Genomic DNA, 18,371 nt, shown 5'->3' with positions numbered 1-18,371 from the left:
TCCCTGATTGGCTGCAGCCCATTGGCCAGAGTTGTCGTCACGGGAAAGGCAGAGCACATGGCGTGGAAAGCTACCCCGGCATATGCGCAGCTTGCTTGTTTACTACTTAGAACACGGGTGTCAGTGCTATCAGCGCCATCTTGTATTGGCGAATGTGAAGGCAGCTCCTTACACATAACAAAAATTAGTCACTGTTCCTGTCGTTACAACCAAATGCCTGACAGAAGGAGTTCAGGAAGGAAGGGTTTCTGTTGGCTCACAGTTGAGGGAGACACCAAGCCTGATAAACCATGGTGGCAAGACCTTAAGTCACATTGTGTTCACAGTCAGGAAGCAGACAGGAAGAATGAGAGGGCTCCGACTCCATTTTCTTTTCTATTTAATGTGAGACTCATGGAACGGTGCCACTCACATTTAGAGTGGGTCATCCATCCCCAGTTAACCTAATTTGGACATGCTTTAATGTTAGGGGAAAAATTAGCACTGGTACTTGACTCTTAATAAGCATTGTTTTAACAGAGGAAATGTCGAGAGCTCAGAAGCCCGTGTGAGATAGCAGTCTGTCATCCTGGGTGGGAAAGGGCATCTAAGGGAGAAACTGCAGGAGAGCTGCCCAGAGAGGAAGACGTTGGCTCATTAATCTTAGTCGAGTCAACTCAATCAAGGTAAGATTCTGGCAAGGAAATGAAATAGAGCAAGAAGCAAAGATAAAACACTTTTAAAGTCATCATCTGATTTTTAAAATATGTAGTCTCCCTAGTATTTTCCCTCCAGGGAAGAAAATTAAATGTTCTACTCAACGCCATCCCATCCCCCAGAGTCATAAGTGATCAGTTGGCCTGTAGATATAGTCTTTGGGACCTCAATGACATGAGCAGGCTAGAATTCCTGAATTGATGAGTAAGACCAAAAACAAAAACAAAACAGAAACCAAGAAGCTTGTATATAAAAAAAGATTATTAATATTCTGTATATATTTATTAATGCTAGAAATTAATATGGCAGCAGTTATTCCTTAACCAGCTAGTTCCCCCAAATAATCACATAGAGACTTTTTAATTTTTCAAAGCTTAGGCCTTAGCTGGGCGTGACTCTCTACTAGGTCATCTAAGTTAACCCAACCACCTAATCTTATTCAGCTGTATGGCTAGCTATACCTTCCAGGTCTGAAGTCACAACAGTCTCCTAACATCTCTTGGCAAAAGGAACTACCTACTTCTTGTTCCTTTCTCCCTCCCAGGAAGTCCTGCCTTAATCTCTTCACTGCCCAATAGCAGGCTTATACTTAGCCTTATGTTGACCAATTAACTTGGGGAGCAAAGTTTGCACAACAAAAGCTGGTGAGTGTGAGAATTCGTTCTTCTTGGGGGCAACCAGATCTTGGCATTACAGAAGTTAACCTCTGAATACATCGCAGCACCAGAGCAACCCCAAGCCCTGTGGGCTCCGCTGCTTACTTCATTGGCTGAGGATGGCTTGAGAGTGAAGCAGAGTAGGCGTCCATTGTAGGTAAAGTTCCTAGTCAGGGCCATGGCAACCGCTGCTTTTCTGCAAGGAGCAACCAGGAGGGAATAATAGGAAAATAGCGTTCTCCTCAGTTTTGGAAAGCCGCCTTGGAAGAAGGAATCCACCCAAGGACAACTTCATTGACTAGGAGAGATAGCTTGGCTCCGCCCACTGTGTTTACATAATGTCTATTGTTTCAGCCGGTGATGTTTTGTTTACTTCCGAATGAAATATTTTACCCCCTGTGAGATAATTAATTTTTGTCAGCTTCCCTGTTTATAAGGGAAACTGAGAAACTGTTAATTGAAATACAGAATGAGTCACTGTTTTCTGTAATTTTTGGCAACGTTCTAATTTGTGTCAATCCCAGCCTAATTATTAGATTTTGTTGGAAGCAGAAAGCATATTTGATTTTTTTTTCTCTTGCTGAATTCCTTTTCTTCCCCATTTAAAAAAAAATATGTGCTCTCTGGCAAAGGTTATGTAATTTATTTCAGTATGAGGTGAAACACGGGTATATCTGAAATACCGAGAGGTTTACTGTGTCATGCTTGGCTCTCGTCAGTAGCTCGATATTTACAAAGCCTGTAGATTGGAGTCTCCCTGCCTTGCTCCTGCCTATCTCAAGCCCCATTGAGAAAGTGTGATTCTTTTAAAGACCTTTCTCACTGGGATGGAGCCACACTCTATGGACCATCGCTAATGGTATCACGGAAGTGAATTTTCCGAGAAGCCATCAGGGGAGAGTTCATTTGGAAATCCAATTGAATGTCACTTGCAAAGGGGCAGGCACCTCCATAGAGGTGACCAGCCATGCATTCCTGAGTTGTTGGTTGTAAAAGCATTAATCACCATGAACTCATTTACTCCTAATGCAAACATACTGCATTATTCCACAGGAATTCTGTTCCCAATGATCATTAGTGCGGACAACAGGGAGCTTCTGGTTGTGGGCGAGGTTAATAAAATCTGTCAGCTCAATGGCCAGCATAATGAACCTGTTAATGACTCTTAATAGAAGCTGGATCCCTCCAACTACTGCAGAGGAAAGGCGGGAAGAGAGGCAGGTATCTGTGCAGAGCAGACAGACACCTTAGTTCCTTCTAGATATAGACGATATTTAGATCAGTCACTGAGTTTGATCAGGAATCAGACTCTGCTGTGTCTGGGGGCTTTGGTGCCTGGGGGCCTGGGGAGGAAGGGTAGGGAGTCCCCAGAATAACCCACAATGGTTCTGCCCCCATCCTCAAAAATGAATGCTATAGCTGCTCACAAAGCACAGGCTAGGAACATCCATAGACTAGGGGCTATGGATATCCTAAACATCTTCTCCACCCTGAGTTTCCATAGAAGAAAGATAGAATTCACAATAATAATAGCGACAGGCATGGTAGGTGGTCACCAGATGCTGTCAAGGACTCATGTATTGTGCCCATTTGACAACAAGAAAGCCCAAGTGGAGAGGGCTTCAGCTACTTTGGCAAGGTGGTATTTAGAAGCCTATGCCCAGAAAATCAGGCTTCTTCACTGGAAAAACACACAAAAGCAGCAAACTATAATCAGACCCATCTATCTTGCCAGTCAGTACATTCAGGTCCAGGTTCAGGAAAAGTACATAAAAGCTATGTTACCTGCCATGCCTTGTTACTACAACGGAGGATCCCAGGCCTTTAGGATGCTTGGCTGTTCAGTGTTATCCACGTGTGACCCTGGCTGTGACATTCCAGCCAATGATGCTCCTACCCCATCCTTGTCATTTGCTCCATATTGACCTAGGCCCACTTGTCACAATTTGTGTCCCCTGAAGCTCATCTTGATCTCCCAATGGGGCCATAGGTACAAGGGACAAAAGAAGCTGCCAACTCTTAGTGACTCCTCTTGAGCCCCAGCCTTTTGGGACTGACAACAAGGAGTGCCTGGAGCCAGAGACCTAAGGGCCAGCCACACAAGCTGGGCCAGAGCACACAGACGCTCTCAAACCCTAAGTTCTCCGTGATTCAGGTGGTGACGGTCATTGGGGCTCAGAATCAGGAGGATCTTGAAGCAAAGGGGCTGCAAAGAACTGTGTAAACCGGGGTGCAGAGTGACTGAAGGGCTTTGTAATGTCTTCAGCAAACCAAGGGAACATTGTCCAGGGCCAATCCTAGAGTAGCTTCCAAAACCCAGGAGGGAGCAGCCCCAGTAGTTTTTGCCACCAACCATCTCTAAAGGTGCATTTACTTGACTGTGTTTTTGTCCTGTTTTGTTTTTGATGGAATTGTTTTAAGTATTTGAAAGATATGACAAAGCAGATGGTTATAAAAAGGGAAGACTCAGGAAAGATCTGGTGGACTTTAGGAGTTTCAGATGGAGCCGTATGGATGCTCCATATGCATAATTCACAGTACCATCCCTGGCAGGACTGAACTCAGTGCTGGCGGCAGTAGGGAACGCAGAGAATGTGGAGTGTTGTCTGCTCCATACCCCCCTCCCCTCGGCTTATGGATGCACAATATAAGTGTGAGACTACACGGCTCCAGACAGAATGGCAGCAGACTAAGGGAAGTTAGCATCGGGGAATTCACAGATAGCACTATAAAGGATTGCATTAGTTTTAAAGAGCATAGAGGATCCATCCACATACACAGAAAAGACCCAGCCCACTTATGGAGACGAGTACAGTCTGATGAGGTGTCTGGATTGAGAACAGCATGCAGAATACAAAGGAGAATGAGGGACACTGCCCTGTCCAAGTGGGAAAGGAAGGTGGTTAGGTGTAGGTATACACATAAGAGAAAGCAAGTGTGTGTAGATGAGAGGGTATGTCAGTGTATGTGCTTGGCATGTGCACATGTGCATGCGTGCATGCGTGTGTGTGTGTGTGTGTGTGTGTGTATGCATGTGTGTGTTAGGAAGGCACAGCAGGCAGCATGTAAGGTCAGAGATGGTAGTACATTTCCAAAGGCCCTAGAACCCAAACAGAGGAGTCTAGACCAACATACAGGTAACAGGAAGTCACAGGAGGGCCTCGGGCATCCAAGAAGAATGATCTGACTCAGGTTTTGGAAAGGTCAACCTGGCAATGCCTAAATGGGTTGCCTGGAATGGGGCAAGGGAATTGTGGGTACTATGAGCATCTGGGGAGTTCTGCCTTACAGATTGTCATATTTCCTTCTACAGCATACCTCCATATTTCCCTTTTCACTGTTTGAAACCATCCTCAGACCACACCACTATCCATCGAAGAAGCTAGGACTCACCTTGCTGGGTGCTTTTAATTTTGCCTACATCATCAGGTAAGAACGGCATAGAATGGGTTAAATGACACTTGTCATTTGTGACCCAAATCAACATTACATAATGGATACCATTAAATCAGTCCTTTTGTTGGTTTAGTTGGTGATCTAACCCTTTAAATTTCCAGAAGAGCCGGGTTCTTATTGTTTGATTTTAATACTCATTTTATAAAAATATCATATTCAGAGGACACATGGGCATGCCTGAACACATACACACACACACACACACACACACATGCACACACATACACACAAGCATTTGAGCATACATACACACACACATACACAAGCATGCATGTGCACAGGCACACATGCACACACATACGCACAAGCATTTGAGCACACACACACACAGGGCAAGCCATAACTTCCCTGTCCCCCCCCACCATGAAAAGTAATTATTGTTCAGCAGTATATAGGCATACATATAGGAAAATGTTGATTTCAGTTTCATTTGCAATTAGAGTTTGAATGAATGAATGAATGAACGAATGATCCAAGGCAACCATACACACTCCATCTAAAAAGGCATTTGGTGGGAGGAGCCAGGTGCTACTCTCCTGTCACATCTTAGGCCTCAGATGTAAGCGCCCAGAGGGCAGTTACCAGAGACCTGCAGAACACGGAAAATGAATCCAGTAACTGGCCTTGACATCATCTTCCAGTCAGCTGGTGCCAGTCACTCTTTGTAATGCTGCACTGTGGTCTGCAGTCAAGGGCACGGGCATGGCTTTGTGTCTGGGGCTTGAGGATGATCTGGTTCCCTTCCTTTCGTAGCTTGCTTTCTTCTTGACTTTTGTTGCTTGTCTATTTTTTTTAAGACTAGATCTTATGTAGCTCGTTCTGGCCTCAAACTATCTATATGACCAAGAATAACCCAGTGATCTTCATTTTTCTTGATCTTCCGTCTCTACTTCCCAGTTGACGGAATTGTGGAAGTGGATCATTATCTGCTGCTGTGAGGGGACACAATGACCATGGCAACTCTTATAAAGGAAAACATTTCATTGAGGCTGGCTTACAGGTTTGGGAGTTTAGTCCATTATCATCATAGCCAGAAGTATGGGGGCATGAAGGCAGACATGGTGCTGGAGGAGCCTAAAGTTCCACACCTGGATTGGCAGGCAGCAGAAAGAAAATGACACTGGGCCTAGCTCAAGCATCTGAAACCTTAAAGCCTACCCTCAGTGACACATGTTCTCCAACAAGGCCACGCCCACTCCAACAAGACTACACCTCTCAATAATGCCACTCCCTACGTGGTGGTCATTTTCATTGACACCACCATAGTCACCTTGCTCAGTTTTATGATGCTGTGGTTGAACTGCGGACCTCATGTATGGTAGGCTAGCACTCTACCAGTGCACTATATCTCCAGCCCTACCTTCCACAGCCTTTGCATATGGCACCATTTCAAGCCTGAAAGGGCCATACCATCCATGTAGAGGACCTGAATACCAAGGCCATAGGACACTCTGGATCATTGCCACAGTCTCTCTATGGGAAGCCATTTAGGGCAGTGCTCTGTTAACAATGAGAGCAAAGCACAAGGTGACATTTCAAAGGACATGGGAAATTTCATAGAAGTCACCAGCTTGGTACCCAGAACTTCATGGCCTCACTTTCCCTCCCATAATCTTTCTATCTTCCTCCTACCCTTCCTCAATTTCCCCTGAGTGCTAAAGTCTTTCTTCCTTTTCTCTCAAAGAAAGTTCTTGCATAATATAATTTCCACACTGTTCTCCACTACTTGGGTGGGGGGGTCTTTGAATTTTAACAAAGGAACACATTAAGAGGTTGAAACCTTAGCTGAGGACCATTAGTAGTGGACACCATTAAGAGGGATCCTGAAGCCATATTGTGTGACTTAGATACTGGGGACACAGGATGGTACAAGAAGCCTGTGGTTCTTAGGGACTGTCTGGGAATGAGAAGGGACAAAGGACGAAGAAGACACAGAATAGAAATTGGTGGTAGGGAGATCAGGGTCCTCTATCTAGGCTGATGGTCAGGGCTGGCTTTCTAAAGGGAAGAGTCATTTAAGCTGAGATCCAGAGAAAAAGTAAGATGATCTTGGAAGAAATGCGAGAAAAGATGAGGTAGAAGTAATAAGAGCTCTGAAGGGGGCTGGTGAGATGGCTCAGCGGTTAAGAGCACTGACTGCTCTTCCAAAGGTCCTGAATTCAAATCCCATCAACCACATGGTGGCTCACAACCATCCGTAACAAAATCTGATGCTCTCTTCTGTAGTGTCTGAAGACAGCTATAGTGTACTTACATATAATAAATAAATAAATAAATAAATATTTTAAAAATTAAAAAAAAATTGCTCTGAAGGGCTAAGGAGGCAGGGGCATAGCAGAATCGGAGGACAGGGAAAGCTAGGTCATGAATACATGTCAGTGAACTTGCATTTGCAGAGTGCTTTTCTACTGGGAAAAAGTTTTAAGCAGGGCTGGAGAGATGGCTCAGCAGTTAAGAGCACTGACTGCTCTTCCAGAGGTCCTGAGTTCTAGTCCCAGCAACCACATGGTGGCTCACAACCATCTATAATGGGATCCAATGCCATCTTCTGGTGTGTCTGAAGACATCAACAGTGTAATCACATACATGAAATAGACAAATCTTAAGAAGAAAAGAAAAGAAAAAGTCTTAAGCAGAGTCACAAAGTCAATAAGTACCTTGAGTTAAGTAGGAAGGAAAGTCAGGTGACCACGGCGGAAGTGTGGAGATGGGGCTGAGGAAATGGAGAGGTAGAAACTCAGGAGTGTCCTGTCATCCGGATGCTCAGAAACTACGCTAGATCTGGGAGCACGAATGGAGGAAGGTGGCTTAGATTGGGTTGAATGCCTTCCTCAAGGTCCTGAGGTCATAAGGCAGAAGCTCCTGGTGGGAGAAGGAATGAGGCTCAAGTAGAAATCTTGGAAGAAACCCTTAAGAAAGATTTTAAAGTGCTGAGATTAGGACAAGCTTTATGGCCACCCATTTACCTCCAGCATGGTGGGTTTTACACACTCTGGGAACAGAGCAGACGCTTGGCCAGTGTGCACACTGTGGAGAAAGAGCTAGGTTTGGATACAAGAGACCCTAGGTACAAGTAGCTTTAGACCGATCTTTGTACTAGAATAAATGGAATACAGTATAGCTGAGGGCATTTTGTCATTGTCTCAGGGTAGATACTTCCACAGTTTAGTTCAGTCCCCAGTAAGAAGGCATGTGACTCTGTTGCCTGCCATCCCTGCCCCGTTAAACACAATGCATCTTCAGAGAACCTCATGAGCACACGGGGCCATAGTAAGTTCCACAGCGGTAGACACCCATGGAGAAGTGCTATAGGTCAGCTCCAGTGGAGGGGGTTGGTTATCAACTGAGATGGTCAGATGGAGAGGTTGCATAGTAAGAATGAGATTCTGAACATGGACTGGGTCATAGGGGGCATGAGAAACAAACTTGAGTCTGTAAGGAGGTGCTAACTCTGCACCAGAGAGACACCATTCCAATAAAACCACAGTTTAGTAACCTAAATATATCCACATAGACACCTGGGGATTGCCCCCTTACCCTCCTCCCCAGGGTGTTGTTCACTTTCTGCTACTACTTTTCAGGTTGCAACATTGGCAGTCTGGCCCTGCAGAGGAGTGAGGCTAGAAAAATTTTTCATTTCCGTTGGAAAGCTTTAGTCACCTATAAATCTGGTTGCTTGCTCATTCCTTCCCGCCCCCTAGCCCCGAAACTCCTCACCCTACTCTGTCTGAAGCAATGGTGAGGGGTAGGGAAAGGAATGTCCTTGTCTCGCTGGCCTTATTCCTCTTTAAAAAGGGGATTTGAACACATATTTACCCTGGTACAGAACTGGTCCTTAAAAGCGAACTCATATAAGGTCAGGCTCCAGCCTGCAGAGTATTGGTACTTAAGGGAAACGAGCTATGCAGACAGACTACAGGAGGTCGGGCTAGAAAGTGCTAAGATGAAATGAAAACACAGAGCTGTAAGAACATAGAGAAGGAGGGAGTGGTGTGGGAAGGCATTGTGGAAGGCATATATAGGGTCTGAGAGCCCAAAGACCAAGCAGGTTTAGAAGGGCAACAAGCTGTCCACGCTGCACCCTATAACCAGCAAGAGGGGGATAATAAATACTTGTGAGCCAGCTAAACCTCTGTTTTGTACAGTGTAGTATCCCAGACTAGTGGATGGTACCATTCACTTTTAGGGTGGCTGTTCCCACCTTATTTAACCTAATCAAGATAATCTTTCCTAGTCATGCCCAACTCTGGTGATTTAGGAAAAAAGCAAAACAAAACAATTAGCCCCATATGCTCACAGAAAGCGACACTATTAGGAGGCGTGGCCTTGTTGGGAGAAATGTGTCACTGGGGGTGGGCTCTGAGGTCTCAGATGCTCCAGCCAGGCCCAATGTGGCAGTCTGCTGCTGTGCATCTGGAGGGAGAACTCTCAGCTACCTCTCCTGCACCATGTCTGCCTGCCTGCTGCCATGCTTCCTACCATGATGACAATGGACTGAACCTCTGAACTGTAAGCCAGCCCCAATGAAACGTTTTCCTTTTATAAGAGTTTCCGTCATTGTGGCGTTGATTCACTGCAATAAAACCATAACTAGGCCATAACCAAGTCCGAGTGATCCATCACAGGTGTTGATCAGAGGCTAGATCCTACGAGACTAACAGTCAATGCGAACCCTCCTGTTCCTCAAGAATAATAGTATTTAAATCCCTTCTTCGTTTATAGATCATATCCCAAGAAAACGGTACATGTTGTGAATGCTGAAGCTGGAGAGATGGCTCAGTGGTTATAAGGACCTGGGTTCAATCCCCAGCACCCACATGGCAGCTCACAATTGTCTTTAACTCTAGTTCCAGAGGACCTGGCACCCTCCCAGAGACATGCAGGCAAGGCACAAAGAACATCAATGCACATAAAAATAAATAAATCTTTAGGATACATCCTCCTCTAGAAAAGCAGTTCCTCTCTACTGGAAAGATTGAGACCCACCCACCAAGAAGAAAATCACTGCCTACATTCTGAAGGGATGCGAGCGAGGGGATGCAGGTAGTTGACCCCTCAGGATGCCTTTTCTGGAGTCAAAGGAGAAAGTAGGGGAAGGATCAGGAAGCCCATGCTGGAGAAATTCTCTTGTCTTTGTGATTAGATGAGGTAGGAAGGTGGCGGATGTAGCAGACAGCTGAGGCCAGGCAGGCAAGAATCCCCATGGTCTTTAACCCGGAGGAAGCCTCACACCCAAAGGAGGTATATCAGGATGGCCTGGGTGAGGTTCCAAATTCAGCCCATGCAGGAGATAAGAGGTGAGATGCAAGCAAGGTGTACTATTCTCTCTCTCTCTCTCTCTCTCTCTCTCTCTCTCTCTCTCTCTCTCTCTCTTCTTTCTCTCCCCCTCCCTACTTCCTTCCTTCTTTTCTCCCTGTATTTAAGCAATCCACAGAGAAATGGTTCCAGCTGCCCCGGTGACTCTTCTTAACTCACTCGATGTTGAATGGCCTTCAACAACCACTACATTCTTGTCCCTGACACCACTTGGCTTTCTTCTGCTTTTCCTACTGTCATCTAACAGCTCTCCCTTCTTGGGCATGTTCTCTGTGGAAACACACAGTTGATTTACTAACCCTGGGATCAGAAGCTTCATGTTGAAAGGAAACAAAAGTGAAACAAAAACAAAACTTCTCAGGTCCTTCAGGGAATGCCCTTGTGTGCAGACTGCCTCACATAAAAGGACATGGGAATTCAGAAGCCTTGATTTCATGAATTTAAAGTAAACACTGTGAACTAATTAATACAATCTGTTCCTCTGCTCGGAGATGCATTCCTGCTTTGGGGATATTTGTTTTCTGCCCTGTGTTTCCATTCTGATCTGTACCACAAGATAGCCATGCAGGCAAGAGGCACTGTGAAAAGCCCACAATGCATCTCCGCCTTGCACATCTTTATTCTAGTGTCAATGATGATGATGATATTATTTTGTTACAGTCATCACAGCATCCACATGGCAGGGAACAGCTGGGTGGTTTGGTAGATGAATGATCACAGCAGGGCAAGACTAGGGGCCAAACACCAAAGCTACACTTGCTTGACCCTAAGACTGATGCTGTCCATCTTAGGTAGGATTTATGTTGCTTTGATAAAACACCATTGTTGGGGGTTGCCCTGTCGTTGCTATGTATTCTAATGCTAAATACTGAAACCCCCCAAGATCTGGTTGTCCACCGACTAGAAGATACTCATGTACACCAAGTGATGTTAAGTAAACTTTGCACCCCAATTTAAAACTATTGGTTAAATAAAGGTGGCTACAGCCAATTACTGGGGAGAATAGAAGAAGCAGAAGTTTCAGTTACCGGGCTGGAGGTCGCAGGTAGGAACCAGGAAAAGAAAGGAGAGAAAGTGAAGGAGAAAGGAGGGTGAAGGAGGAGGAAGATGGAGAGAACAGGAGATCTCCACAAGATGTGATGGGCCAGGAACATGCGCCCAACTGAAATCACCACCACCCCTCACCTTCTACTCTGCTCCCATCCCTAACGACAGATTGCTGGAGCTGACACAACCCGAGCAAGATTCAAACAGCAAGTACTTGGGAAGTAGACAGTCCAGTGATTAGAAAAATAGATTTAGGGGTAATCCCCCAGTCACTGTGCAAGAGCTGATTAAATCATCCGTAGGGCTCTGCCTCGGTTATTGTAGTCTGGCTGGGTCATTTTAATAATTAATAAAGTTTACTAAAACCAAAGCTAGGGTAAGAAAAGGGTGCATTTCACTGTACAGCTCCCAGGTCACCGTCTCACGGAAGAAAGTCGAGGTAGGAACCTGAAGGTGGGAAGTAACACGGGATGCTACTTACTGAATTGCTCGCCCATGGTTTTCTCAACACCTGCTTCTTACAGAACCAGGACCACCTGCCTAGGGGTGGCACCACCCACCGGGAGCTGAACTTGACCACATCAACCATTCATCAAGAAAATGCATCACAGGCTTGCCCACAGACCAGTTTAGTGGGGGCATTTTCTCTATTGAGGTTCCCTCTTCAAAAGTGACTCAAAAGGGGAAAAAAATGACTCTAGCTTGTGTCAAGTTGACATAAAAGTAGCTATCACAGTGGCCCTAAAAAGACTTTTTAAATGTGACAAAATAAACATGGGATAAAATTGACCATTTTCCTTGTTTAAAGTGTGTACTTTGGTGGCATTAGGTATGTTCATATACAGCCACCAGCACCATTCCCCACCACAACTGAGTCCACTCAACATCTCTCCTTTCTCTTTTCTGCCGCCTCCTCACCATCGACCCTTCTGGCACTATGACTCTGACACCACGGCTTCCTCTTATAAATGGAGTTATATGAGTCCTTTTCTTACCATAGCACCTTCACAGTTTACACCCATGTTGTAACCTAGGTTCAAATTTTTCTTTTTTAAGTTACGTTTTGTTCCTCCATTCATCCATCAGTGGACTCTCTCCACCTTTGGACTATAAACCCTACTGTACAGATATCGTTGGGTCCCTGATTTCAAGTCTTTGAGTATATAACCCAACAGTAGAATTTCTGGGGCAGGTGATAACCTTTCTTAACTCGCCGAAAAACTTCCATAGTTTTCCTAGCTGATGGTAGAGAAAGGCCCCAACTTTTCTATATCCTCAAAACAGGTAGCCTCTGTGGTTTGATTTGTTTGAGTTTTTATTTTAATAGTAGACAATCTGTGTAATGATGTGGTAGCTCATGATTTTGATCTGCATTCTCCAGATATTAGGGACACCTGATATCTTTTGATTTGGTCCTATTCCTTGCGTATGTTCTTTGTGGAATGTCTATCCAAGACAATCATCTATTTCTAATTAGGTTTTTTTGTGAGTATTTTTGAATTAGGCAAAGTATTTATATCTTCTAAATGTTAACCATTTAATATACATATGATTTGCACACATTTTTCCGGCATCCTATTGACAGCACCTCTACACTGATGACAGTGTCTTTTGATGCATAGAGATGAGCTTATGAATTCCAGACTCCAGATCCCCCTTTGCCTCACCCTAGTCCTAGTCCCAACTATTAGCTCTGGTCCACAAAACACTTACCAAACTGAATGTATTTGAAACGTCAAGAGATTGCATTCAGGTTTCTGATGGCTTACATAAGCACAAAGCTTCATGTTTCTGTCTGAACTCCAATAGCCACACTGGAGTTCCATTTCTCAGGTCCGGCCTATTTTCCCTCTTACAAGAGAACTCTGCTGACCTGTCACTCTGTGAACGTGGCCTCTTAGGAACGCGTGTTAAACTCCCTCATGCCAGGCACTACACACTACCTTATGTATCTTACACAAGACATACACGGTACCGAACACGTGTTTCACTCCGGTAATTCTTGCAGCCGTCTGATGAGGTTTGTATATTTGGAGCCCCCCCTTCCTGGGCTCCTGAGTCTACACCGGCAGAATTAATAAACCACTGGAGGTAATTCAGCTAATAGGTGGCAGACTGAACATTTAAGTCACAGGATCCTCTTCCAGATTGAATTCACTTAACAGCTGTAAGCTGCAGCCGAGGTGGCATCGTCCCTTAACACATATTCTGGGTTTTAAGTTATCCCAGACTTTGGCATCTTCAAAGCTGTTGGCTTCCAGCAGAGTGCAGTTTTTAGGCTTCCCTTAGACATCATGGCTTCTCTCCCAGCATTTCCTCTCATTCCTTTGGCTCATAGAAACAACTTACATCCTATCCTCATGTGAGTGAGGTGTGAGCCTCCCCACCCATTCATCCATTCCTACCTAGTGCTCGGTCCCTAAGAACTCCCGAGCTAAAGTCAGAGATAACACATAACCTCCAAGCATCCTGTCTGAGGGCAACAATGCACTACCTCTTCCCCTCCTGTGCCAACAAGATGTGGAGAGCTGAGAGCCACGCTGCCCTCTTAGGTACCAAAACCAACAACAACACACACCATTGCTTTAGCTTACAGATCCAGTGTCTCAGCCAGCTGTCCATCTTAAAGAAAGCAACAGTTCAGTCATGGACTCACATACCCTCCTTCACTGATGATATGTTGGGGGCATCTCTTATCCATTCACCAAAATTGGTTAAGGAGTATTAAATAGGGAGAAGCCCCCCCTCATTCCATGAAACGAGATGACTTATTAAAACAACATATGATGCTGGGAGATGATTGATTGACTCCCAGATCTGTGGGGACACTTCACATGATGGATGTTCCCCATGTCTGCTTTTCACCTGCTGTCTTCCAGTGTTCCGCTGAACCTGAGGTGAAAGTACCTTGCTGGCTTCCGTGATGCTAACAGTCATCTTGACTTCTTGTTCACGCAGGATCCTGTGGCGCTACGTTCAGACTGGAAACTGGGTGTACCCTGTGTTTGCCTCCCTCAGCCCGCTGGGTATTATCCTCTTCTTCTCAGCCGCTTACATCCTAGTCGCCGGCATCTACCTGTTTGGCGAGAAGATCAATCACTGGAAATGGGGTCAGTGCTTCTTTCTCATCCGCAGTCCACAGAGACACTTCTTACCTGTTCTCTGATCTTCCCCTAAACCAAAGGAAAACTGAGTCCAAACCAGAAGGCCACACTACTAGGTACCTTTGTACGTAGGGCTCAGGTGGGTCCTATGAACACTGGCAGAACAAAAGCCTGGTGCAAATTGGCATTCCCTCAGAGGACTCCAAGTGTTTCCTCTCTTCCTTCAAATACCATCTCATTTAATTCAAATACCAAATCTTCTTTACAACTTTAGGGCCCAAAGAACAAAGTGATATCCCTCCCAGCATGAGGGGTGACATGCTATAAGGGTCTTTGCTCACCCCAATGGGGGCTTTGAGGGACATAAACTGTGAAAATGTGAATTCCTTCTGTCCATAAAAAGTGAGATTCTCCTTCTAAAGTATAAGACATAGTTTATTCTGTACCAAATATGAATGAGCATGGCCCCAGAACCATGGATTCAGGTTGCCCCGAGTGATATATATTCCTCTTCTATTGAAGAAATTACATGAAGTTACATAGTCACAGAACAAAGGACAATGACAGATCATTGCATCTAACCAAATACTGATGCTTTGGTAGGGACCACAGATAGGCAGGCCCATGGGCTACAGCAAAACAGGGGAAACTCGGCTGTAGGATTCAGATATTATCTGATGACTCTTAGCTTTGGGAAGAGTGGAAGCCAGTAGTTTGCCAAGTTCATCCATTCCAAAGGCCTTGTGTGACAGGCAAAGGAAATGATGACAGGCCAGACACATAGGTAGGCAACAGATGGTTATATTCTCAGCTATAATGTATATTTGTTGAAAATATGCGTTCAGGAGGTGGCCATCTGAAGGATGAATTCAGTCTGTGACCTTCTTTGTATCTGTTTGCTTTTGAAATAACATACAGCACACTGTGCTTCATTGTAACATTTTTATACATTCTTCATTCCTACCCTTCTGCCATCCCTGGCTGGAGCCTTCTGTCATCCCCATTCCACTTCCACGTCACATGTGTCCTATTGCCCTCCTCCATCTCCCCTCTCCTGATCACCTTTCTGATTTCAAATCCTATATCCACCATCAAACAACCCACTATTAGACACACATGTATAAAAATTAGAAACTAGGATCTACACATGAAAACTTGTGTCTGTCTTTCCAAGTGTGGGCCGCTCACTAGAATTTACAATCCATGTATTTTTTGGCAATTTTACAGCTGAGTAGCTTCCCACTGGGTATGTGTGCCTCGTTTTCACTATCCATTCATCTGTTGATGGACATCTAAATGCAACCATCTTCTAATTTGTGATTAGAACACCAGTCAGCATGGATGGATGCCCAAATATTTCCATGATAGAATATGGTCTTTTTTGTATATACCAAGAAGTGGTACAGGGAGGTTGTTTGGTAGTTATAGTTTTAGAATTGTTTTGTTGTTATTAAGAAACCTTCATATAGATGTTCACAGGGGCGATCCCAGTTCACATTCCCATTAGAAGTGAGCAAGGGTTCCTCCCCAACACTCTAACCGAATTTGTTGTTGCTTGTTTCGTTGGTTATAGCCATGAATGGAATTTTATTTTGCCTTTCCTTGATGGCTAAGAGAGTTGAGCAATTTTAAAAATATTTATTGAATATGTTTCCTTATTTGAGGACTATTTAGTTCATTAGCCTACTTTCGAATTGATAACTTTGTTTAGGGGGTGTTTAATTTTCTGAGTTCTTTATATATGCGAGATATTAACCCCCTGACTGAAGCAGGGCTGGCCATGCTGGTCTCCCATTCCGTAGGCTGTCTGCTCACTCTCCTGTTGTCTGCTGCTGTGCTGGAATCTGGAGCATGAGACACTGCAGACCACAGCCGCCATGGCTCTGATTCCCACAAGGAGGAAGAGTCTGAGCTGAGAAAAAGAAATTCAAAGTAGAAGTGATAGCATTTGGCAACAGGCACAATGGCTAACGAGCCACAGAAAGGTTATCAACTTCAAAGCTTGTGCCAACATTGGTGACCATGAAATATGGAGCTGCCAACTTGTTGGCTAAGTGGAACCCGTTCTAGATATGTCATACTATAGTTTCAACAGAAGAATGATCCTATAATGTGCTTACCTGAAACCAATCCTGATATAAACTAATTTGGGAGAAGTCATGGAAGACCCCATTTAGGTAGACTGCCATTTTCCTAGTTCCTCTCTAACTTGATGCTGTCTCTTTATCTCCATCTGTAAAGTCTCTGCATTTTCCCATGGATGCATACAGCACACTGCACTCTTACAAAGCAGCAGCACAGGGGAGCTGATTTGAGAGTACCATGCAGACCAGTAGCATTACTGAGTATCTGGCTAACCACACACTGACCCACAAGGCAGGGGACTAGCTTGCTTCTTGTCTCTGAAGCAGTAATGGGGGTTTATCAGAGTTTTTCTCCCCGTGTGAAAAGGCATTTTTGATTTCCCACTGCCCCATCAGTGTGAATCGCTACCCACTCAAGAATACTCCTTAGGGAAACTTATCTGAGGTGTCTCTGTGTCTGTCTGTACAGGTGCCATAGCGAAGCCACAGATGAAGAAGAATTGATGACATACTGTTTTCCAAGAGCCATGGAAGAAGAAACTTAAGAACTGGTCATCTTTCTATTATCCTCATTATTATTATTATTATTTCTGTTTGCATCAGGGGTGGACTTGCTTGTGGAGATAGAAAGGACAGAGAATGTTGCACAGTTTTAATAAAGAATATAAAGGGATCTTCTCTTGGGATCTCCTGGTTTTCTAAAAGGCTGACAGATAACTCCTGACATCTCAGAATCTGTTACTTTTGATTGACCTCCACATTTTGTTTCTGACCAAAAAGGCTAAACAAGCTTGTCTAAACTTGTTGCTGGACCATTTAGAGAATGGGTGTGGGGACAGGAACATGGAGGCATGAACTCTCTTTACCTTCTAGGGGTGTGGGGAAGACCCAGATGACATGCTCCATACGTCAAAATCATGACCAAGCTGGAATAGTGATGCACACAGGGCATTCCCTGCATTCTGGAGGCTAAATCAGGAAGATCGTGAATTCAGGGTTGCCCTGGACTGCAGAGTAAGACCCTGTCATTAGAAGACCAAAAATAGTAATTTAAAAAGTAGTTGTTAGCCAGGCGTGGTGGCGCATGCCTTTAATCCCAGCACGCGGGAGGCAGAGGCAGGCAGATTTCTGAGTTCGAGGCCAGCCTGGTCTACAAAGTGAGTGCCAGGACAGCCAGGGCTACACAGAGAAACCCTGTCTCGAAAAAACCAAAAATAATAAATAAATAAATAAATAAATAAATAAATAAATAAAAAGTAGTTGTTGCTGGGTGGGTAGGGGAGTGGGGAGGGGAGGGTATGGGGGACTTTTGGGATAGCACTTGAAATGTAAATAAAGAAAATACCTAATTTTTAAAAAAAGAAAAAGTAGTTGTCGCAATGAAGACAATGCCGGCTTCTTCTAGATCTCCCAATACCAAATACTGGGCCATTTTTCAATAATCCCCACTTCTCTTTTAAAAAAAAAAAAGTACGTATTTTTAATAAGCTAATTGTTTTCAGTGATTTCTGACCTATTTTCCCTTGATTTAGAAGTGTACAGAAATATAACCTAGCGGCAGCTAACTTTATAATAACAACTAATAAAAAAAATGGTAGCAAACTTGCTGGGGCAGTGAGAATAATTTATAACAAGTGCTGGGAAGTCTACTCCTCTTCAGAGCAAACATTTGGGGTGGGAGTTACCAATTAATGTGGAACGTAATGGGCTGTCAAATGGCTCTTCCATTTGGATACTGGTTTGAAGGGAGGCACAGATGAGTTATTGGGAAGTCAGTGTATTCCATATGCAAGGAGGACTTTAGCTGGGACAAAGGCTAACTGAAGGAGCCAAGGTTGCTTCTATACAAGCTCCTTAACTGATCAGGTGACTCACAAGAGCTCGTGAGCCCTTTCATTTCCCTGGGGGTTTTTAAGTCCAGCTTTGTCACTGCTGTATACCTGTTTTACACAGAACAGGGTCTTGTAAAAGTAATTCATGTGTTTTAACTGTATTTGCCTCCCAAGACCATC

The 18,371-nt window shown here is 44.4% G+C and overlaps 1 protein-coding gene across 1 annotated transcript in view; it reads left to right on the top strand.

Annotated features, from left to right (window-relative positions):
* Positions 1–17,066, top strand: part of Adtrp (androgen dependent TFPI regulating protein) — a 61,163-nt gene extending 44,097 nt beyond the window's left edge. The window contains exons 4-6 of the mRNA XM_021180250.2: positions 4,666–4,781; positions 14,130–14,281; positions 16,829–17,066. Coding sequence (XP_021035909.1) covers positions 4,666–4,781; positions 14,130–14,281; positions 16,829–16,863 — 303 coding nt within the window. The 3' untranslated portion in view covers positions 16,864–17,066. The remainder of the gene's footprint in view (positions 1–4,665; positions 4,782–14,129; positions 14,282–16,828) is intronic.
* Positions 17,067–18,371: the final 1,305 nt, after the last annotated feature.

Source organism: Mus caroli, chromosome 13 (assembly GCF_900094665.2).
Source record: "Mus caroli chromosome 13, CAROLI_EIJ_v1.1, whole genome shotgun sequence".
Lineage (NCBI taxonomy): Eukaryota > Metazoa > Chordata > Mammalia > Rodentia > Muridae > Mus > Mus caroli.
Note: the sequence above shows the minus strand (reverse complement) of the source record. Positions and strands in the feature narration are given on the sequence as shown.